Genomic DNA, 25,335 nt, shown 5'->3' with positions numbered 1-25,335 from the left:
AGTCTGTTTCAAATAGGATTATGTTATATTTTGGATTTGTGTCTGCCAAACTTTGAAATCTATAAGCTCACATTTGAAGGGGCACACCTTTCAAAAATCCATTTAATTGATATTTTAAAAGAATAATGAGGAAAGAAAAAGGTCAATATACATCTGAAAAAGAGGTGGTCTGTCGTTTGTACATATATAGGTGATATAAACATAATTTTTAACTGTGTTGAGAAAACATATATATTAGTGAGAAAAGAATGTCAAATATAAAGATTTAGAGATTAAGCTCATCTCAAATATTTGTAAGATATCTAATGCAGATTTTTAATTATTGCCACTGCAGGATTCTTCAGCTTTCTTCTCAGGTTGCAGGAACTTATGAGCAACAGGGACAGGGTGTTGGATTATCTGGACACAGAGTCTAATTCAGTGTGATAATCCTTAACTTCTTCATCATGGGAAGCTTGTGCCATTCTGCTAGCTCCAGCAGCAAGGAGATTAATTCTTCTCTTCCCATAAAGATGAAAGAAATCATATGTGCCACTGGCTTCTTTTACACATATCCATTTCAAAATATAAGAGCTCTTGCTAAGTGAGCTCTTTCACAGCTTATTTTGAAGACTTTGTTTTGGCAGAGGAAGCATCTAAAGTATTATGTATTATCAAAACATAGATGGGGGGAAGACTTCAAACTACTGATGTTAAAACTGTGTGAGAGATCTCTGATGAAGATTTCAACTTACCAGAGGGGAAAAAAAAAAACTATTTGACTGACATTCATGTAGGGCCAAGGGGAACTTAAGAAAAGCTAGTGGTATGAAGGCAAGCAGCCAGAGAGTATTTTTCTTTTACAATGAAATGTAAAATCATTTTATACTTTTTATTAGTTTGATGATAACTCCGATATTTGTTTTGATGGGATTTGGAGCTTACTATATCATCAGAGTAACATTATCTATTAGTCCTACTTCAGTAATATTCCACAAAATAAATGAAGCAATTAGCTTTGTAGCTAACAGTGTCTTCATCTTGATGGATATCAAGGTCAATATCTAATTTAGTATTTTTCATTAAACTTGCATTATTTCTACATGAAGAGAAGATGGATATATAGATACCATCAAAAGTGTTAACATTTGTATTGCATTGCCTTTAGTTTTACTTTTTTTCAATGTGATTATTTGGCATGTGTCACTCCATCAGAGTATATTTTTCTTTTTTTTTCTCTTTACTTTTTTCATATTCCTCATTTAATCTTGTCTTAGTAAGAAATTATGTGTTTAGATTTTTATCGTCTTCCTGTTCTAGGACAGCAGCAAGCACACTTTTGAGTATGGGGAATCGGACTTTGAGGAAGATGTGACTGATGTAGAGTTCTTGTACTTCAAAGTTGGCCTTTGTCACATTTTTAAGAAGTCCTAGGTAAAGATTTATCATAAAAATATCTGGCAAAGCATCTGTAGACTTCTTGATAATACACTTCAGTGCATCGTACAAAATCTTGTACGTGTTCATTGTGCTGCTGACCATCTGCACAGCCTGTCCTTTCAGACAGGCTCTGTGTCTGTCCTTGATGAAGTTTGCACTGGTGCTCCAAATGAACTTGTGTACAGCTCTTGCTGTCCTCAGCTGGGTAAGGAGTGGGAGAGCTGCAGCGCTTCATCAGCAATGCACTGGAAACATAATATTTTTCTTTTTTTTCTTAAGTACTAATGTATCCTGGACACTTAGAGGGGACAGTAATTAGTGTCATACCTCACATGTATAGATACAGACCTAAGCAGATGAAAAGCCCTGACAGAGACTAGAGTTAATCTACCACTAGAGTAACTCTACCAACCTCTTCTCAGGAAAGACACTGTGTGGGCATCAGACCTTCAGCATCAGCCCTCTTGCTCTTCAGATCCCTTCCCATTGCACTGTGTAGCTTGCTCATGCAGATACAGCCAGTCTGTAGTAAAACTAAATAACTGAAATGAGAACAATCAGAATTTTAGGTAATGACAATCACATACACATATTTAAATGTGCTTTATAATTGTCAGTGTTTCTAGGCTTTTTTGTTTGTTTATTTGTTTGTTTTCTTCTCAAAAATAGAAGACCATGGAAAAAAAAGAAGCCCAAAATAAGACTAGGTATTTTAAAAAAATATATTTCCTGCAGACTGTCAGGGGAAAAACGTAGAAAGGTATTTTGACATTTCTTTCTAATATTTCAAAAGAATTTGAATATCCTACAAGACAAAATGAAGTAACAGAAGTACCAGTTTTCCTAAATAGGCTAATTCACTCTTTGTGTATATTATCATTGTCAGAAATTACATTCTTATTGGTGAAATGATGCTTTCCTTGCTTTCCTGGCTTTTCTTCCTATAGATAAACTAATGGTTTCTCTCAAATATGTAATTGCCACTTCAATATTGTTATACAAGATTTTATTTTTATGAAGTTTTAATTGACTGTACTTATCACAAAAGAAAACAAATAGCATGTTTCTGCCTTGACCCCTTTGCACCTCTACATAGGATGCATTTATTTGATTCATCCATCTATAAAATTTCAGAGATTTTAGTAGAAGCATCTATAAAAATTTAAAACCTGGTATGTTTTAAGTTAACTTTAAATATTTTTTCAAAAACAGCATGGTATTTCAACTGAATAACAGAAGGATATATTTTGGACTATGCTTATTATGCTGGCTAGTACCACTGGAACTACACAATGAAGGACTCAAAAGAGCAGCAAAGTGAATAGATCTATTACTTTGAGTGCACAATTAATCTTGTTGACATTATTTTATATGAACATGGATAAAAATGCCTGGAAAGAATACCATCGAATTCCACTGCTCATTAATATTGATCAAATGTAGTTGTTCTCTTTGTGTTGGAAGCAACTTAAAGATTACCTGCAAAAGTATTACAGTGCTATTGATTTAAAAAACCAAATCCCTGAAGTCCACTGTTTTTTGAAAATTAGTTGACAAGTTTGGGTTTTTATTTTTTTGGTAAAGAAGGATGTTTTTGAACTTGCTGCTATAGATCTGAGTAACCAAGAATATTAATCAGATTGTCAGGGAATTAATTATCCAGCATTCAATACAATGTTATTTAAAAGCCTATACATCCCTGTGGAAGTTAATTGGGACCTCCCATCATCTGGCAGCAGTGCCTAGATCTTACATACCATTTTTGATTCTTAAATGGAATGATGGCATGATTAGGGCCCAGATCCTTCAAGACACTCAAACCTGCATAACTTGCATCAGGGATCCTGTAGACTCAGTAAAAAAAAAGAATCATATGCTTGAAGGTTCATGCAATTTAAATATCCTGAAGATGTGTGAACTCAGAGTATGGTCCTCTGCAGGATTAGGGGAAACAATGTATGATGATACAGGCATTTTAAAGTTTCAATCATTCATTCTTTTAGAATGCAGATGAGTCTAACCCATGTCCATTATAGGATATGAATGTTAACTAGTGAAAATTAGATGATTGTTGTGTACTAGTTTCTGTGCATTTAATTAGGATGTTTCATTGCTCTCAAAATAATTTTTGAGCTATCAGTTTCTATTAACAAAAAAAAAAAAACAAAAACAAAGCAAAATTACTCAACCTTTAGATTGAAAATACTGCTATTATATGTCTATGACCAAATAACAACTATAATCAGGGGAAAAAAAAAGTTCATATTGTTGGTGTGGTTTTTTTTTTCAGTAGGAAGGCATCGTAGAAGACTAAAATTAGTTAGAAATACTGGCATGCACCAGTGTTATTATTACTGTGCACCTCAAATGACCTTTTAAGCCTTTGTTCTTTGGACTGATCTGAGAAAATGTAAAATCTAAAGAAAATCAATGAAAGTATGCTGAACATGTGCTTAACAAGCCATATGGAGAAAGCAGCAAGCAAAATGAGAAAGTAATTATTAAAAGATTTATTGTTCTTGGAAGATTAGAGATCCACTTGCATAGAAATAATTAACATGTGAGGCTACCTGCAGGTACTCCCCAAACTGCAGCACTGTGATAGAGACTTGAAAAAAAATACACAGCTCATATTCGTTTGGAGACCAAAAGTGCAAATTATTAAACAAATTTCTTCCCAGAATATTACATAGGAGAAACAACATGAACAGAAGCTGAGATACTTGAAAGCCATGAGTCTTCCTAAACCTGATAAAGGAGTGATATACGTTGTCTGGAATTAAGAATGCAGCATACCATCACATTTTAAGTGTAATGCAGAGTGTGGATGGGGAAAGGCAAAAAAGGCAACAGCCGGTATCCTCTGTTTCATATTCATGATTTTTGCCTTTTTTTACTACTAATTACATTTAGAATAAGCTGCTATATATTCATGTCTTTTATTTATTGGGGTCAGTGAGACATATCCCATGTTTAATGATGCGCACAAGCGTAATTTCTGCAGGATTGTGTCCTGGAATAGGCTAATGACATAAGTTGTAATAGAAATGTGTACTTAGATAGTTTCTCAAATTGCTGTAACCACACAGGCAAATATAACTACGGCATGTTTTCTGACATCCTTGTCATTCTTATGAATAATTTTTATCTTTTGCAAATTAATATTTTCTTAGAGAGTGCAGTTTTCACTAATGTGACGTTCTGAATGAATGCTGTTGCTGTGAAAATCTGTAAAACCTTGGGTTTGTAATTGAAAACATAAACTAATAGGCAGACCCTCAGAAACATAACGCTTATAGCTCTTTTAAGTTTAAATCATTCAATTCCCAGTGCTGATTGTCAGTAAATTATGCTGTGGAAAGAAGTTCTTTTCTGATTTTTTTTTTTTAATGCAATTTTAAGTGGGTGAATAATTATAACATTGCATTTCAATAAGCAAAGATTAACACCTTTCTGTGTATGTGGCAAAGGTTGCAAATAACATACCTTATATTGCATTCACAAATCTTTTCCCACAAAAACTTGCACATGAGGTTTTCCAGTCAATGATTACCAGTTCTTTAAGGTGAGATTGGAAAAAAAATTCATCAAAATGCTAAAGTGTTTTCTTCTGGTAGGATGTGTGTTACAGGTAGTATTAGTAGGATAATAAGATGTAAAAGGCTTTTAACATGTGCCGTTAAATGGTTAAACTTTAGACCTCAGTTCAAAAGATGCTATTATTTAAAGGTAAGTATAGTCATTGCAAACCTAACAAATTAGATTACACTGCTGAAATTTTAGGTATCCTAGCATGTGGTTAGTTGGGAAAAAAAAATTTAGTCAGAGGACCTCTTTTAAATCAGCTTGAAGTGGATATACTAAAAAGGCACTCAATGGAAAAGGAGTAGTTGCTTTAGTAGCTGCTAACTGTTGGCCCAGATAGTCACATATTCAGAAAGTCACCAAAAACCATAGCAAAGATCTCCTCAAACTACTAACTTGACATGTAGTGATTATTCAGGGATATTGTACATGTCATCCTGTACATGATAGGCATGTTTGATTAATACATATTTCCTCAGTGGTATAAAACTTAGAATGCCTGTTATCTTTAATAGGAGAGCAAGATTTAGCTTCTCTATCTCCTGTCTTCTCTTACATTAAAAAATAATGTTGTGATTAATGAGTAGTGACATGCTTCATATTTTTTCTTGTTCATAAAAATCTGTGCTGGTAAGTTATCTGAACTAAGTGAAGGGTATATTTTAGTGGGTTAGTGGAATATGAAGGTCTACGTAAGGGATTTTATTTCTTTAATGAATGCATATAAGTGACTGAAATTATTATGGTAGTTATTATGTGTGTATATATACTTCTCTTTTTTTCCCCCTTCTCTCAGGACCCTGCCTTCCTAACCCATGTCATAATGGTGGGATATGTGAAATTAGTGAAGCGTACCGAGGCGACACATTCATAGGATATGTTTGTAAATGTCCAGAGGGATTTAATGGGATTCACTGCCAGCACAGTAAGTTCCACATGGTAACTTTTATTGTATTTATAGATAGGAGCCTTTTTATTGCTTGCAGTGTTGAGGATTAATACCAGATCTGGTTTTCTGAAGTATATCAGACTTCGGCCTTTATATTATGAGCAAGCTAATAATACTGCATACTACTGCTACCTTCAGAAAATGACCTTACTTCCAACTTACTGGACACAACAGTGCATAATTTGCTATGCATATTCTAGAGCATGGTAAGGAAAGGCAACCACATTTAGCATGGATTTAATGGAAAAGCATATTTGAAATAGTAGGGATATCTTCTTGGAATTGTTTGTGGGTTTGTTTTGATTAATGCTAGACAAAAGTGCAAAGAATAACTGAAAATAAATCTGTGAATAAATGCATCTTCTAGATCTTTCTTTACTTATGCATTTATAAATTATGAAGAAATGTTTTGAATCAAAATACTTAAATTCAAGGGTAGAAGTTACAGACTTAAATCAGATGTACATTTAATCCTATTTAAAATACAGTATTTGGACCTCTTTCTAATCATTATAATTTATTTGAAGAGTTTTTCCTGATTTCAGGTCCCATAGGGAACAGCAGGTCAGAATGCTAGTCTTAGAGGGTGTAGCTACAGAACTGACAAGCCATATGGAAAAAAAAAATCTTGAGATTTCAATAATATCTCATGGAGGGATTATAGTAAGATCTACACTTCACCAACCAAATTTTTAAGTAGATAGATGTGGTATTTTTTGTGCTCATACTGAAAATTACAGGTCCATGTTTCTCCAGTTAATGTGATCAGAAGTTCTGTGTGATCAAAACCAATTAGTAAGAGCTATGCATGTTCATCTGCAAGTGACTGATCAGATTCTAACCTATAAATGTAATCTGTATTATCTATTTGTCACTTAAATAGAAGCTGGTGTTTTTTCATATGTAAAAGTCATTTAGAATAAGTGCTTGCCTAAGAAGAAACTCGTGCCAAATTTGTGTTTTATTTTGTGCAATAAAGCACAGCACAGTTCTTAAAATCTCATGTTATTGATGCATTTGGAAGCCAACTGTTACTCAGTTAGAAGATTAAAAACTCAAACAGTCAAGAATGCAGTTCCATTTGTACATAAAAGATAAATCCACTCATCCAAATCAGAGTGAATAAGCACGGAATCCAGTCTACCTTAAGTGCTCCATTTAGATACTTGTCTATAATTTGAAGTGTCAGGAACCAATACAGTCCAGCTCAAATAACTGCTTATGTTCATTATGTCCCTTATACAGTCAATGGAAACTGTCTCCAAAGACCTGAATATGGATATTCAATTTCATTAACTTTGGCCACACTCTCTCTCTTAGTTAATTACGTAGGTAACGTAGGCTGTCCCACTAACTTAATCTAGTTAAATTATGTGTCTACCTCTTCCACTGGGAACATGGAAATGTTGGATATTATCCACTCCTTTGGGATCTGTTGTGTCTAGCTCTGATTCTGGGGATGGCTGTCTAGTGGAGCTGACTGCCAGCAGCAGTCATACTGACTTTCTTTTGCTTTAATGGTCGTATCATTAAAGCACTCAGTCAAGATTGGGGACTGAGTACATAGTGTAATCGTGATGGCAAAGGATAGTCATTGCCAGCCTTTAAACCATATAGCCAGGAGTTTGAGAGTCTCAGTACCAGGAGAACAGGCAAGATTATGTCTAGCTGTAACTTAAGAGTTATGCCAGCTTAAAAATTGTACCTGGGCTAAATTGTGAGTGCAGTACCTTGTGGTTCCTGACCCTGTTCCTTGTACTTGCATGCATTTTACATAAGTCTGCCACCTAATAAGTGAAGCAAAAGTCATTGGAGAGGGGAAAGACAGGAAGCTGTACCTTCATCTCCATGACTTCTGTGAGGGTACAGGCAGACCGCTTCTGTGTGCCATTGATGTCCAGTCATGTGGAGGAGCTCATGTGAAGGAATCCTCATGTGGCCTAATGTTCTCAGGCACACTCCATCATGCCTGAGATGGAGAGACCTCCATCTACATGACTGGTAGTCACGTAGTCAATGAGTGATGCATAATGCTTCTCCTTTCATTAAAAGTCAAAGAGGTGACCTTTGTTAAGGATGCAATGAAGTGACCAACACCACAAATTTTCATCAAGCAAAATGCATGCTTAACATGTGATGTCTGGAAAATATCATCTCTTGTTACCTAATTAATGAAAAAAACATACAGTAGTGCATTATGAAGTGATTCATCATAGTTGTTGCTGGGTCTCCAGCATCCTTTTAAAAATATTCAGGTATGTAACAATTAGCTAATGATCCTAGTAATCAGCAAAGTGTATTTATGCCAATTTCAGAATAAAGCAGAGCTCTCACATGGGTGATTCAGATTCACTGTGGGGAGACTAGAACCCAAGAAGGCAGTTAAAGTGATTTGAGATAAGTTTATGTGAACAGTTACTCTTTGGGGGAGAACGAAATTCAGTCCTTTTCAGATAAACTGATTTAAGATGTGATAATAAATCATATACAATATATAGGTGTTCAGAGGGTCTCTAAGGATGTCAGCTATGAGAAGCAGTGGAGGAGGTCTCTGCAATCAGGAAGAAGTATGGAAATTCCAGTGGCGGACTTAATATAACTCTTTTATATGATATCTCTTTAGCTCAATCCACAAAGTTCCTTTGATACAAATTCCTCTGCTTTATAAAGTTTAACAATTCAATTCTGAACTCACTGTAAATCAATTAAGAAGTCTGTCAAAGTAGTTCCATCATAACAAGATCAATTAAAATGACCTCATTGCAAGACAGGTATCTTCCTCTAAACTGTCAAGATTTCCAAAAATCACATTATGCTTCTCCTGTACAAGGTTTTTTATCTTGGATTTCTTTCATGTCTAATATTCTGTTGCTAAATCAATTAAGCTAGGTGATTGATTTTGCAGTCAAGATACATTCCCAAAACTGGTATTCTGTCATTCGCATCAACAAACATCCTGCCAATATTTCTGAGATTCCTTGACCTTCTACCTATGTAAATAATTAATATGTAAATTATAAAAGAGATCATTAGCAATTTCACTGATTGTTTATTCTAGATTTATTGCAAAACTGATATTAATTGGCAATGGTTGTCTGAAAAGATTCTGATTCCCCATTGGCAAAAAAGGAAACAAAGTTTCCCATTTCAGGGCTCATAAACTGACCAATGTTTGGATAGGAAAGCCTACCTCAGGTAAAAACCTGGGCAGGTTTTTGTGGTGATACCCAAGAACAACAGGTTCTTTAAATATTCCTCCGTTATTTAAGAGGCATTTACTTATCTGCTTGGTATGAAGATTCTTCCCAAACCCTGTCCAGGCTGCAGTTTGTCATGTTGTTAATGTATGGCAATCTGGCTTTCAAATATGCTATTGACAGTATCTAGCAACAAGGAGAGAGGAGTTGCTTGCAAGAACTACCTTGAGGCAAAGTAAGTGTCCCTACGGTCTTACTACAATGAGAAAGCAGCTCTTCCAGAGAGTGACTTAGAGCACTTATATGCCTGAAAATAGCATACAACTCATGCCCAGGAAGACTAGGTGTACCCTGTGGTGGTGATGCTCATTTGTAAGAGCAGCAAATCATTTTATTCCTTCAGGATCTGTTTGACTGAAAGTTATGTAAATACATGGCCTTGTCATTCACCAGAAAGAAACATGTAATCATTGGGTGCATTATAATTCCCTTTTCTTTAACCATGGACTTCAAGAAAGTCAGTCTTCTGTGATCTTTCTGGCTTTTATTGAAAAAAACCTACTTCTATTCATGAACCAGCATCCATTGTTAAACCATTATCAACCTCACTAATCACTCTTCATATGATAGATGAAAATGCTGGACAAATAATTGCTGTTCAGATAATTAATTCCTTCATCTATAGATAGAGGTATTATACTGTCACCTATTAAAACAGCCTAGAAATACAGTTCTGCAGAACAGGTCAAAATCCATGGAAATACCCAGAAAACTGAAATGGACAGTTTTTCCACCAAAAAAAAATTCTGTAACATTGAGAGATATAGACAATATGCATCATTGTCATTATCAGATAGAGATTGCCTGCTGAAAAAATAGGAAATTGAGGCATTAGTAACAATATATGTCAAATTGCCACTCAACTAACTGAAATGGCACAGAGATCCAACCAGAAACAATCAAGTTTGAAACAATAAAGCGTTCAGATTTAAGGGTTTGATTTGGATGTGGTTTGATATTCTGAGGATCATTAACCCCGTCAGCCATAAATAAATGCCCTGCACTCCAAGAAGAATAAAAGTTATTAATCAAACACATTTAATAATGTAAGCAAGCCTTCCCAGTGTTTGTATAGAGTTTTCTGCTTTCTACCTCCCTGTCATAGATGGTCTGTGGTATTCACATCTGCTACATTAATGTATTGAGAAACTGCACAGATGTGGGCCATCTGGCAGAGCATCAGCTCACATTTTGATAGTATGTTGAGGCATCATCCGAACTACCAGTGGCTTTTTGTGTGGAGCTGCAACTGGAACGACCAGTAGCCATGCATTTCTGGCCAGTTGAGATGATGCATAATCTACAGCTTCAGCTCCACCAACAACTTCAAATACTAGTAACTTTTCCAGCTACTAGGAAGAAATATGTATGAGGAAGCTGTAGAACATCCCGTGGCATGGATTTTGTGCGTTACAATGAACGAGTGCTTTTGCTAAACCATTCCTGGCTGCAGTTTGGTGGTAGAGCACTCCAGAATCCATTCCTCACAGGTGGTTTTCATGCAGTTGTCTTGTTTTGGAGGCTAAACCTGATTGTATCTTGCCCAGATGCAGCTGGTTCCAAGCCAGCAGGCCCCCTAGGCAAGTAGGCAAATTTAGTGTACTAAGGTAGATAGAGGTGCACCATACCAAACATTCATCCCATGCTTCTGCTGATGAACACTTACTATGGCTTCTCCTTTAATATCTGTCTGGGCTTGGGGAGTTCTAAATCTAACCCAGGTGTTCCTTTTTATTTTGTGTATGGGCTTCATTGTAAATAGCTGTTTGCATAGTTTTAACAAATTACGCTAGCAATAAGTTATGTAATGTAGTAACAATAAGCTATATGTAGTATAGTAGTAGTAAATTACATATATAAGTATGTCTTAGGGAGCTTATACGTCTAAGCATTGTTGTGCTGAAGTCTGAAAACTATTCCTGTGTCCGACCAGTTGCTTAGATAAGCAAATATACAGTTGCTCATTTGGGAATCTTCTAAAATTTTGCTTAATTAAAATGTAAGAGAAAGTGGGTAATTTGGAAGATGTCTAAGAGAGTTCATTAATAAAGAAGAAAAAAAGCAAATAGCCAGTAAAGGCTATTGGAAGAAAAGTCAATAAAATATTTTTCCTAAAATGGAAACTGTGCAAGGGGGCAAAACATGGAGCACAAAAATGGCAGAACCACCAGGTGTGGGAGCACAGCAAATGCTATCCCCATTTGCAGAAGTCCAGGAAAACTTTTGTGTGAAACTGCCTGAAAAAACAAATGCTCTAAGGAGGTAAAAAATGGTGGGTTTGTCAGCTGAAAACAGAAAAAGTTTCGACGATGGAACTTCTTACAGGAAATGTGTGGTGAGATTGAACAACAGTGACAACAATTTTTGGGCTATTGGAAGTAGGGGTTTGTTTTCCTTGAAATCCAAATAAAGGTCTTGGTTAAAGCAGTAGGTGACTGAGATAAGACCACCTGAAGCCCAGAGAGAAAAAGAATTAAATCTCAGGTAATAGGCCAACACTGGATGCTTCCCAGGAGGGGTCAAGACACCTCCACCATGAAGAGAGGGGGCATAACTTGCCCCCTACTTGAAGATTTTATTTCATTCTGTAATAGCCAGAGATTGGCTTAAAATCCCAGGTAGGAAGCATAATATCCCCTCCAATTTTGTTTCACTCCTGTTAACATTGGCTTATACAGCACTGTTCAGTCTTCTCATTCATACACAATTCCAATAGCTTTTTTTTCTTGTTGGATTACTGACCTTAACAACTTCCTGATGCATTAATTTTCATAGTCTAATTATGCTGTATATTGAAAAAAAACCCTTTCAATTTCAAACCTGCTGTCTTTCAGCATCTTTATATGTTTCTTTGTGTATTATAAGACTAGAAGAAAAGCTTTTGAGTGCCTTCTGTATGCCACTTATTATTTTGCATACATTTGTCATGTTCCCTCTTGTTTTTTCCTATGCAAACAGTTCAAATTGTTCCCTTTTCTGCTTCACATGACAGTTTTTCCAGGACTTCTAAACAGTTTGTCCATGGCCTTCTCAAAACCTTTTTTGTTCTGTGGTATATTTTACTGCAACAGCGACCTGTACTGAAGACAAATCTGTACTGTTTATTTGGTAGAAGATCCTTACAGTAATTTCTATATTCTTTATGCAGTATTTTGTTGGTAGTTTCTTTTCAATTTTTCCTTTTTTAACCAGAACTGGATGTTAAGCTGAGGCTTTTATTAAGCTGCCTTCTTTCATGCCTAAGTTTGTTTCATAAGATGTTATAGTGGGAGGAAATAGACCTTCCCGATTCCTTTTGGGTTTTATGGGGATATTGAACAGAGGGGTGGATTTCTTATGACCTGTACACTGACTGAACTATACAATGAATGGTACTTTTAAGAAGATGTGTGTTTCTATAGTATAAAAGTCACTTAGGTTGTCAATAGCCGTTATAAACATCTTTTGTAGGAGGCTAAATCTCTCTTCCCCTAATTACTGTCTTTCTTAAGGATTAGTGTTATTTTACTGTGGAAAGAAAAGAATGTTCCAAAAATACATATACTGAAGACAATACTGAATTAAAAATGATCTCTTTAAATTCAATAATAGTTATCCCATTGTAACATTGTAATGTCAACATCACACATTCTGTCTTTTATAACATAGATATTATAATATGCCTTTTCAGTGGGTTTCCTCATAATAAGAATAACTGTTTATGTTTCTGAATACATTATACAAAAATACTAGCAATAAGTCTTGCTAATGCTTCATGAAAACACTTTTACAGAAAAACCCACAAAGATTCCTGAATTCAATAGTTAGACTGCTTTTTGGAAAGCAATATGTAAATGTTCTTACATGCCTTTGTGAAATGAGAATGTGGAAGAATATATGGATTATGCTGTTACACTAACTTTGTAACAGATAAATACTGTAAGAAAATGATGAGTAGTTTCAGGACTTATAAGAGGTTCTTCAGTAACAGACAAGGAACTGGACACTATGATTCATCTGGTGTCTTCCACTCCTACTTTCATGGGTTGTTTTTTTCCTTAAGTTATTATACCACTTTGGAGTGTATAGTTCTTATATATACTGTCTCATGCTTAAACAGGTACGGTATTTCACATGAAGGCATGATGACACACTCATAATTCAAACTTCAGTTTACATCAATAGAAGGTTTTCTATTTTCTAGAGCAGCAACAATGAATTCAGCATCTCTTGATGTGTTATGCTCATTCTTTATCACTTAATACTGCATTCTTATCTTTATCACTTAATACTGCATTATTTCATGCAGTATTTACTATATAAATATATTTCAGCATTCAAACAAGCAAAAGATGTAATCTAGGACCTCAATGTAATTTTATTTTTTTGTGTTCTCCTTTTTCAGGTTCTCTTTCATACTTAACAAAAAATACATATTCATTTCAATTCTGTTATGAAAAGTGGTGCAGGATTCTTTTCTTCACTGGGAAAGGTCATTTCATAATACCTAAATGCTCTTCTTTCCTTCCCTTTTCAGAACTTGAGTTGAGAAAATAAGCATTTTTTACTCCTTTGCTTTCTGTATTTCATTTCCCAAATTCAATATTCTGGTTTGGGCTGTTTTCAAGAAGTATGACAATTGTCCATTTTCTTTTTGTTCAGTCTTAGCCTTCTCCGTGGGAATGCTCTTAGTGCTCTCTTAGCAAGGATTTGGCACAGAAATACTACAAAGGAAAACAGACTTTAAACAGAGTAACGGTGATTGGAAAACCTAAACTCACATTGTTTGTTAGTGTGGTCCTTGAAATAGCGTTACTGATCCTAACTGATTTCTGTTATTGTAAATTTTTACCTTCACATTTGTCAGTTTGACAAGCAATACACTTTGTGAATGAGCCTGCTTTCCATCTCTTTATACGACTCCATCTTTCTAACAGTCAAAGAATGCTTGTTATTGAGAGCAGTACCCTTGGCTTTCTATACAATCATAAGCCCTTTTCTTAAAGCTTTGAACATGAGTCTCTTTGACGCAGCCTTGAGATTCTGAGTTACAACAGTGAGCTGTTCCCAAATTGTCACTTACACAAGTTTTCTTCAAGAAAGTGCATCAAGAAGAAACTCTTAAGACAGTGTGTTAATCACATTATTACACCAGTATGGAATTATTATTGTTGAATACCTTAATATTTGCTACTCTGACCCAAGAGATGATATAGGTCATACAGTCATAGAATGGTTTGCATTGGAAGGGACCTTCAAAGATCATCTAGTTCCAACCCCCCCCTGCTATGGGCAGGGACACCTTCCACGAGACCAGGTTGATCAAAGCCCCACCCAACCTGGTCTTGAACATTTCCAGGGATGAAGCATCCACAGCTTCTCTGGGCAACCTCTTCCAGTGCCTCACCACCCTCATAGTGAAGAATTTCTTCCTTATATCTAATCTAAATATACCATCTTTCAGTTTAAAGCCATTACCCCTTGTCCTATTCACTACATGCCCTTGTAAAAAGTCCCTCTCCAGCTTTCTTTTAGGCCCCCTTCAAGTACTGGAAGGCTGCTGTAAGGTCTCCCCAGAGTCTTCTCTTCTTCAGGCTGAACAACCCCAACTCTCTCAGCCTGCCTTAATACGAGAGGTGCTCCAGCCCTCTGATCATCTTCATGGCCCTCCTCTGGACTCTCTCCAACAGTCCATGTCCTTCTAATGTTGGGGGCCCCAGAGCTGAACACAGTACTCCAGGTAGAGTCTCACAAGAGTGGAGTAGAGGGGGAGAATCACCTCCCTTGGCCTACTGGTCACAGTTCTTTTGATGCAGCCCGGGATATGGTTGGCTCTCTGGGCTGCCATTGCACATTGCTGGCTCATGTCCCCAGTCCTTCTCTGCAGGGCTGCTCTCAATCCATTCATCCCCCAACCTGTACTGATATGAGGGATTGCCTTGACTCAGGTGCAAGACCTTGCGCTTGGCCTTGTTGAACTTCATGAGATTCACATGGGCCCATTCCTCAAGCCTGTCCAGGTCCCTCTTGGATGGTATCCCGTCCCTCAAGCATGTCAACTGCACCACTTAGCTTGGTGTCCTCTGCAAACTTGCTGAGGGTGCACTGAGTCCCACACGAGAACAATCGATGAACCACATTAGAATTATGGATGGTTAGAGGAAGAACACAGGAAAACTGGATCTGAACAAAGCATCTCTTCTCTGTTCCTTCTCCTCTATTTTTATGCCCATTTAGGTAGATGCATGAAATTATAAGACAATTTCGGCCATTGTGATGGTTTAAGATCAACACAGCCACACCAGAGCTTTAACGGCAGGATTGCTTTCAGTCTTTGTTGCGCTCACGGATTCATTACAGATATACCAGTACCTTTCTGTGAGGAAGATAATGAAGATAAATGAAATCTTGAAATGAAATATCATTATTTAATGAGACAAAACTTATCAGTTAGAATTTTGTCACACAGTGGCACAGTCTGATCCATCTGTGTAGGAAGCAGCTGTTAGAAAAAAGGTGAGTTTTGTAATTTAGATATTTTTCATGTTTTTTTTCTTTTTATTGTTCTGCGGCTGTAAGAACTACTGTGCTCAACCGTCTGTGTGTGTAGGTGCGTCAAGGATGCAGAATTAAAATATTGAATTTATGTTAGGAACTCATGCTGGCATACAGCTGTGCAGTTCCCTATTACTATATAGAATATTAGTATTTCCATTGTTCATTGAACTAGTTGAAAATTATATGACTGACTTTCACGTTTGGAACTTGAACAATTCACATCATGATTGTTCTAAAAATTAAAGAAAGAAAAAAATTTAGTCATCAGGTGTTATTTTTATACTACAGACCCAGTGAATAGTTTGAAGAAGCCAAAGAAGTTTTTAGAAGGAAGATCCAGAAATATATTCAGTATTCTAGCTATTCTTTTGAAATTATAAGTACTATTTATTCATGTGGATCCACTTTTGAGATCAGTGGGTTTATTTGTAACTAAGCAGTATACACAGGGAGGAAAGGATATAGCGTCAGACTCATTACCTATGTGTGCAAAACTTGAAAAAACAGTACTTGGACCTGAAGCTCAATATAATGAGGTAATAGTCTAATAGTATATACCAATCTGCATTACAAATGTGTTCGCTTTGTATTCGTAAAATATCTCAAGCAAAACTCATAATGCTGTCACATTTGCATATGAATACCCAGGATATTCTTCTAGCTTGCATTTATTCTGATGTGTTAAATAACATACAATTATTTCTGTAGGGCATCTGGATGAGTGTTTTAGTTTGAATCAGGAGTGCATTTTTAAAGAAAATCTCTTGATCATCACTCTACTTTGCTTCATGTGACAGCAGTCTCAGAGCACAAGAACTGGATCCCTTTGAGATGAAAATAATCTAAAAGAAAATAGTCTGGTAGTCTAAAATTCATCATGTTCACACTAGGAATTGACACAAAACATTCCAGTGGGTAAATGGGCATTCCATCCACCAGGCAGCCTAGAACTTGTACAGAGAAAACGTCCCTGAGATATATGTGGGAACATACAGACGTATCCTCAGCTCTGACCATACCACTGTACAACTATAATTCTGTAAGACCACACTGTGTACAAATGTAGCCATAACCTCTCTGTGCCTATGTTTTTCTTCAAGTACACTGAAAACAATGAATAGATCTTGTTTATCTAAACTTGTTAATATCTGACATCATGAGAGGCACTTGGTTTTCTGCAGTCTCATGATCTGGCCTGAATTTTTTTTAATCTTCTAGTGTGATTGCCTGATACTGCCAAAAGTGATGGTGCCCATTTCCCCTGAGAATATATCCTCATCAGACTTCAGTCTGAATCATCTCACCAGGCTTGTGTGGAAGTGTACAGTGTAACCACATGTAGGGATTTTCAGTGGGATCAGATCACTGAATGTAGCCACACAGCTGCTATGTCCCAGAGAAGTGGGGAGACAGGAATGTGCAGAGGGACATAAAAGGTCGAATTGGCAGCTCTCCATTTCTGACAGATTAGATATAATAGTGAAACTGATACACTCCCTTTTCATGACTGTTAACAAAAGCAAAGGTATTCCTAAGGCTTTCCAGAGCAACTTATTAGTTCTTACTGTGATACTTTTCTGCCAAAGTGCACAGAGCTGCTGTGACTCTAAACATCAGTAGTTGCTTATCATCTTGGACTTCTGATGGGATCTGTGCTTGGCCATTAATGAGCAAAAATGATAGCATTTAGGAATTGCCCCCTTACAACAAAGCGCTGGCAGTGAATTGATGTTCCGTGGTCCGGATGTGTATGCATTGCACCATAACAGAGAATTTAAATTGCTGTTTACCTGCAAATAATAGATAAGTTTTGTAATCTTGTCAGGTTTCATTTTATCCTCAACACAAGTCAGAAAGGTATCTGGTTCTGAAAATTAGTTCTCTGTGATCCTTTCGTGTATGTAGCAGACCTATTTATGCATACAATCATGTACGCTCATTTAAAAGCAGTATTCTCTTCCAATACCAGTAATTTTCATTGTTAGAGAGAAATTAGTTTGCTCTTTCCTCATCCTTTCTATTTTGTCAGTCATACTTAATATTTAAGGGAGTTTCAGAACAACACTGCAGAAGACATACACCAAAATGAGAAAAAAGTAAAAGGTGAAAAGAATTTTTGCCTGAATCTAAAAGTTAGACTTTACAGTATTTATGTCTGACTTCATTATTTCAGTGCTCTAACAGAGAGAAAACCTCCTCCCATTTCTTAGCAAAAATAAAGATCTTTTACAGGGATTCTACCACCCATGGCTCTAAGTTATAGTACAGATTATATATATAGACTGGAAGGCAATTCCTTAGCTGCAAAACATAGTTGTGGAAATTGCATAAACCTATTTGGATAGGTCTTATTTGATGTGATCATCAAGCAAAGGTGACATTGCCTGGGCCAGCTGCCATAAATACAAGTTCCAGTTCTGAGAGATGTTTTCAGTGCAGGACATATAACTCTCTGTGAGTCATGAAGACCAACTGGGGTGTATGTGCCCTGAGATAATAGAGCTGTCAGTCAGATGGAGACAGAAGTCACTGCAATAAATATTTCCCTTCCTGTACTAGACAGTCATTGGTGATGTGACGAAACTACTTCATATACATTTTGCATCTTTTATGGATGGGGGGATATGGTCTTCCTTTTCACCTTTGCAGAGGAGACAAGGAAATTACTGTGGTCCAAAAGATAAAATGATTCATAAGTGGTTAGCAAATAAGTGTATTTGCCACAGGTAATACCTACTATATACATGGCATATATACCATATGCATGTATCACAGAATCACAGAATTGTTTAGGTTGGAAGGGACCTCTGGAGATCACCTAGTCAAACCCCATCCTCAAGCAGCGTAAACCAGAGCAGGTTGCCCAGGACTGTGTCCAGTCATGTTTTGAGTATTTGCCCAGATGGAGCCTCCACAACCTCTCTCCAGTGTTTGACCACTCTCACTGTAAGAAAGTATGTTCAGATGGAGTTTTCTGTACATTAAGTAGAGCCCGTTGCCTCTTGTCTGGTCAGTGGGCATGACTAAGGGGAGTCTGGCTCTTTTGTCTCCATTCCTTCCCATCAGATATCTATACATGTGGGTAAGATTCCCCTGAGCCTTCCCTTCTGCAGACTGATCAGTCTCAACTCTCTCAGCATCTCCTTTCAGGTCAGATGCTCCAGTACCTTAGTCGTCATGGCCCTGCGCTCAACTGACTCCAGTAAGTCCATGTCTTTTTTGTACTGGGAAGCCCAACACTGGACACAGCACTCCATATGCCTGATGTGTGGAAGTGTTCAAGGTCAGGTTGGATGGAACTTTCAGCAACAAAGATGTCCATGTCCATGGGAGGGGGTTTGGGCTAGATAATCTTTGAAGATAATCTTCAAATAAGCTTCCAATGCAAACCATTCTATGATTCTGTGTCTCCCCAGTGCTGAGTGAAGAGGAAGGATCACCACCCTCAACGTGCTGGCAGTTCTCTGCCTAATGCGGCCCAGGAGGCTGTTGACCTTCTTTGCCATGAAGATGCATTGTTGTCTCATGGTCAACTTGTTGTCCACCAGGACCCCCAGGTCCTTTTCTGCCAAGGCGCTTCCCAGCTGGTCAACCTGCAGCATGTACTAGTGCATGGGACTGTTGCTCCTGAAGGGCAGAGGCAGGACTCTGGACTTCCCCTTGTTGAACTTCATGAGGTTCCTGTTCAGCCCATTTCTCAGCCTCTTGAGGTCTATTTGGACAGCAGCACACCCATCTGGTGTATGAGCCACTCCTCCCAGTTTTGTATCATCTGCCAGCTTGTTGAAGGTGCACTCTGTCCCAGTGTCTGAGTCATTAATGAAGACGTTGAACAGTGTTGGCCCCTGTATTGGCCCCTGGGATACACCACCAGTGATTTGCTTCTAACTAACTGGAGTTTTTGCAACTGATCACCACCCTCTGGGCCCAGGCATTTAGCCAGTTTTAATCCACCTCACTGTCTACTTATGTAACCTGCACACTGTCAGCCTGCCTATGAGTATGTATGGGATACAGTGTTAAAAGTCTTACTGAAGTTGAGGTAAACAACATCCACTGCTCACCCCCATCCACTGACCCAGTGGCCTCACTGTAGAAGGCTATCAGTTTGGTCAAGCATGGTTTCTTCCTCATAAATCCATGCTGACTACTTTTCATCGCTTGTCCTTCATGTGTTGGGAAATGCTTTCCAGGGCAGCCTTTGACACTGTTTCCAACAGCATTTTCCTGGACAAACTCGCTGCTCATGGCTTGGACAGGTGTACACTTTGCTGGGTAAAAAACTGGCTGGATGGCCAGGCCCAAAGAGTTGTGGTGAATGGAGTTCAATCCAGTTGGTGGCCAGTCACAAGTGGTGTTCCCCAGGGCTCAGTTTTGGGGCCAGTTCTGTTTAATATCTTTATCGATGATCTGGATGAGGGGATTGAGTGCAGCCTCAGTAAGTCTGCAGATAACACCAAGTTGGGTGGAAGTGTCGATCTGCTGGAGGGCAGGAAGGCCGTACAGAGGGATCTGAACAGGTTGGATCGATGGGCCGAGACCAACTGTATGAGATTCAACAAGGCTAAGTGCTGGGTCCTGCACTTGGGTCACAACAACCCCATGCAATGCTACAGGCTTAGGGAGGAGTGGCTGGAGAGCTGCCTGGCGGAAAAGGCCCTAGGAGTGTTGGTCGACAGCTGGGTGAATGTGAGCCAGCAATGTGCTCAGGTGGCCAAGAAGGCCAATAACATCCTGGTTGTACCAGGAATAGCATGGCCAGCAGGACTAAGGAAGTGATCGTCCGCCTGTACTCTGCACTGGTGAGGCCGCACCTCGAGTACTGTCTTCAGTTTTGGGTCCCTCACTGCAAGAATGACACTGAGGTGCTGGAGCGTGTCCAAAGAAGGGCATCGAAGCTGGTGAAGGGTCTAGAGAACAACTCTTATGAGGAGCGGCTGAGGGTGCTGGGGTTGTTTAGTCTGGAGAAGAGGAGGCTGAGGGCAGACCTTATTGCTGTCTACAACTACCTGAAAGGAGGCTGTAGTGAGGTGAGTGTCAGTCTCTTCTCCCAAGTAACAAGCAATAGGACAAGAAGAAATGGCCCGAAGCTGCGCCAGGGGAGGTTTAGGTTGGATACTAGGAAAAACTTCTTCACTGAAAAGGTAGTGAGGCACTGGAACAGGCTGCCGGGGGAAGTGGTTGAGTCGCCATCCCTGGAGGTATTTAAAAGATGTGTAGATGTGGTCCTTAGGGGCATGGTTTAGTGGTGGACTTGGCAGTGCTAGGTTAACGGTTGGACTTGATGATGTTAAAGGTCTTGTCCAACCTAAACTATTCTATGATTCTATTCTACCACCTTCCCGGGGACTGAGGTGAGACTGACCTGTAGTCCCCTGGGTCTTCGCTCTTGCTCTTATGTTTGTGTACGTACACTATAAGCAAATGTGTAATCCTTATAGAACTAAGGATATTCCTGTGGTTATAATGAACATAGTGATTTGCTGTAGTGAACAACAGACATTTCATTAATCATGTGTTAAGCTATTCATTCATTTATTAACCCTCCATAACTCAAGTGACTTTTAAATGTGCTCATAATCTGGTACGCATCCATGTGTGTTAACTATAACAAAATATGATGCTCCACAGAGGGGAGGAAAGGTTAGAGAACTGTGCCATAAGATCTAACCCATTCTCGTATTTACAGTGCAAGATTATTTCTGTGATTAAATCTAACAATAAGATTAATAAACAGTAAAACATACATATATGTATGAGCAACTAGGAGTATGAATTTGAAAGGTATTAGTAAAGAGTAGAAATGACCTTTATGCAGCACATTTATGTGCTCTTATGCAACATAAGTACACTCAAGAGCCACAGACAACTTTTTATGAGAGCTTAAATGAGGTGTATATAGATTGGCCATGAAGGAATACACTTCACCCTGTGTATATCAAATACAGACATGTGAACAAATATAGCCATCTGTTTTAGTCATTTTACAACATCCATCATCATATCCTCCATGACTTGTTGGTCTAATAACATTTTTCAAAACACATGCCATAACTGTACTAGTGTGAAAAAGGTATATCCCTACACTCACTCTATTCTGAAATGCATAAACTACTGCATTTTGAAAGAATACCATTATTTCGGGATATGTGAAGGGAAATACGCTAATTTACTGATCTGGGTTCAAACGTGCTTTGAAAAAATTGGACTTCTTGCCATGAGCCCACCTATACTATTTTAACAAATAATCCAGTTAGAGGCTACAGTCTAATGCTGGATAATTTAAGTTTACTTGTGAAGTTGAGATATTTGGAGCACTGCTTGTAATAAAAAATAATTCACAAGTTGATTCACTTTTTAGTACGATTTTTTTTTCTCAACTACGGTTAAAATGATTTGTCAAATGCTTGTTATATAAATAGCCAGTTATTTTAATAAGGTTCATTGGAAACAATAGGAATTGTTGCCCTAAAGTCATGCTTCTACAGTGTAAAATTAAATGCTAAGTTACTTAATGGGACGGAGGTTTCCATGCCAGTGTACAGTAAAAGTAACTAAAAATGAAAAATCCGCTTCAATTTATATAAAAACTTTTAAAGTACCAACTCTTTAAAATTAATAAGAAGTGTTCTGGGAATGCTATTCCAAAATTCTATTAAATTTAAATTACCCCAGATGAAAAGCCATTGAATATGCATTTAAACAGGTAAATAGAAGATCAGGAAACACTGACATCGTCCAGTGTTGGAAGTGTGACTCCACAGAGAAAATTATAATAACTTCTTAGTGGCTATAACTAAAACATAAAAATTTTGCAAGACAGGCAGTAGGCACCTACGTGGATTCAAATTTCATTGTATGATCAGAGCAATAGTCATTTTTCTCATTTATTTTATGTGAGTTTTCAAAACAGAAACAGGGATAAAAAAGTATCCTCAAAACATGCAAAAAAAAGTGTGAGAATAAAGCAGAGCCCTATCTTGTTTAGAATCTTCTCAAAGTCCTTTGAAGTCAACAGGCACCTTTATACTCTCTCTAGAAGCTCCCATTAGACTTTTATGAAATTAATTCTGTGATCTCACCATTCTTTTACATAGCTTCTAATAGTTTCTAAGGAAAACAATAGAAAAAAAACTTTTGGAATGTAAAAATACAGAAATAACGAATATTTGCTCTCTTGTTGGAAAACCTACATGTTACAAAAGGTGCATAGCACATAAAATGCTAAATGTGTAAATTGGAGTAATGCATAAACTTTGCAGTGTTCGTAGAGGTTGCCCCGGCAGGTTCCTAGCAATTCTTAAATTGAATAATATTTTTTTTTTCTGGCCTTAATTCAGAATGCCAAAAGAAAAACGGCATTCTGCAAAATATTTCATTATGTCTTTTTCTTGATTTTTTTTTATTATTATTATTTTTCTGATAGTTTTACAGTTAAACTTAGCATTCTGGAAACTGATTATAGTAACTATTATATGGAAATGTACTCATAAGTGACTTGAAAACTTTAAATTGAATTTGGAAATTTTTGTTTAAGTGAGGGTTGCATGGGGAAATGGCAGTATCAAACATGAAGAAAGCTAGGAAAATGCTATAGGTGATAAATTTATTTTTAAATGTAGTTTTACAGATAGATGCTAGAACTGGTTCACTGGTACTATAACAGCATTACTTTGAACAGAGGTGTAAATAATAGGTGGACAAAATGATAAATTAACTGAGAGAGAAAGAAATTAACAATGCTATTTTGTCAAAATTAAAGATTTTACTTGCCACATTAAATTTAAGAAAATGTCATTTAAAAAAACTTCAAAATACTTTCATTTTCAGTTTCTCAGAACTCTGATTTCTTTACAAATCAAACTGAACTCAGAATCATAGCTATATATTCCAATTTTTCTTGAAACAAGTTGACCTAAAATTATTTCAGATGCCACTAAGATGGGAAATTACACTTGATTTTTTCCAAACTAGGGAAAAAGATCAGTGTTTACAGGTAGCATGAAGTCTATTTTTTCTTTTTTTTTTTTTTTTCTCAAGAGAGTTTGTTACAGAGCCATAATGAAAAAAGTATAAATTAGTCTAAAGAAGCCTAAGAGAACATAAAATTGCTTTGAAAGGCAAGCCTGCTATATTAGAAAGGATGCTTAATAAACAGTTTCTGACAGAACTCCAGATAGGAGCAACTGAACTCTTCTCAAAATTGTTTTTGATATGTGTTTAGATGTTAATGTATATTGCTGGTTATGAGGGTATCATCTCAAACATTCACAAATAGTCAAGCCAAAAGTTCTGACTTATGTCTAGACGTTATTTTTAATTCCTTGGCTTGCTTGTTTAGAATGCCTCTTTTGGGTTCAAAACATAACTTTAATAACTCTCTTACCTGACCTACCCTCTTTTTAATAGAATAATATGATCTGGAATATTTGTACCTAATGGTTCAGGAAAAATTCTAATAGGCAGCTCTGTGATGGATTATTTTGGAGGATATTTACCACAATATGCTGTACCAAATGCTTGCAGGAGAAGGAAAACTCTATGTACAATAATGAGAGTAGGGGTAATATAATGTTTAGCCTCTAAGGGCGAGGAGCAAGAGGCTTGTACTTTTTTGTCTCAAGTGTAAACCTATTTCCTGCTTTTTTGAAGATCAGATAATAAGAATATTTAAACAGTGTGTCACTTCAGTATGACACTATAGTTGAAGTTTCCTACAGGTTATTTGGCACAGCATTTTTAGAGCCTTCTGTGGTCAGGAAACTCGCATTGTAAAAGCAATCAAACCACTGAATTTTAACAAATGTCTGTCCTGTGTTGAATATGCATTGAATACATCTAGTTCAGATTTAATAATATATACTAAATTCTCAAATTTTATAGCAATATGCTCCAGTTCTTTTTAAATGTTTCGCACCAGGGTTATACTAGTAATATATTAGTGCTTGTTTTTGTATAATCCTGATTAAGTCAAGGAACAGTTATAGCTGAAGTTACAGCTTGTTTTTTGTTTACATTAATTACAGCCAAAAACTTCTTCAGAAACAGGTTAGAAACTTTCTTAAACCTACAATTAACAATAATAGAGTGAATTATTATCATGGTAATTACTTACCTCTTCTGTATCTTTTGACCAAAAACCGAAGGTTATCTACTTGTGCTTGCAAACTTTTTGGTGATGCTTATTCATTGTGTTTAAATACAATTTTTTAATTTTTTAAAAATCTTTTTAGAAAAAAATGAGGTTGTCCTCATTTAGGAGACCTTTACAATTTAAGATTGTTTTAGTAAACCACAGGAATATGAGAAAGAACATTTTCATGACTTTTTGGTTTTTTTGGTAAATATTTTACCAAAAGTTTCCTATTCTTAAAGGACATGTGTCCTTCTATACATAAATTGCTGTAATCCTTCAAATCTTATCATTTCACTGAGTAGCTTGCTGTTAAGATAGCTATATTAAATTCTATTGATTCTCTTGAGTCAGATTCTTTACCAAATAAAACTGGTATAATTTTATTTTTTTCAATGGAACTTTACCATTTAATGTCTCATAAAAAATATGGTGCTTGAGCTAATTGGTACAAA

General features: G+C 36.9%; 1 protein-coding gene across 1 annotated transcript in view; it reads left to right on the top strand.

The window, feature by feature from the left end:
* EDIL3 (EGF like repeats and discoidin domains 3) overlaps window positions 1-25,335 on the top strand; it is a gene marked incomplete at both ends in the record, with an annotated part of 260,749 nt that overhangs the window by 127,458 nt on the left and 107,956 nt on the right. The window contains one exon of the mRNA XM_082335828.1: window positions 5,801-5,929. Within this exon, the coding sequence (XP_082191954.1) occupies window positions 5,801-5,929 (129 nt within the window). The remainder of the gene's footprint in view (window positions 1-5,800; window positions 5,930-25,335) is intronic.

Source organism: Platalea leucorodia (assembly GCF_965183815.1).
Source record: "Platalea leucorodia genome assembly, chromosome: Z".
Lineage (NCBI taxonomy): Eukaryota > Metazoa > Chordata > Aves > Pelecaniformes > Threskiornithidae > Platalea > Platalea leucorodia.
The sequence above is the reverse complement of the archived record's forward strand: the minus strand, read 5'-3'. Positions and strand labels throughout refer to the sequence as shown.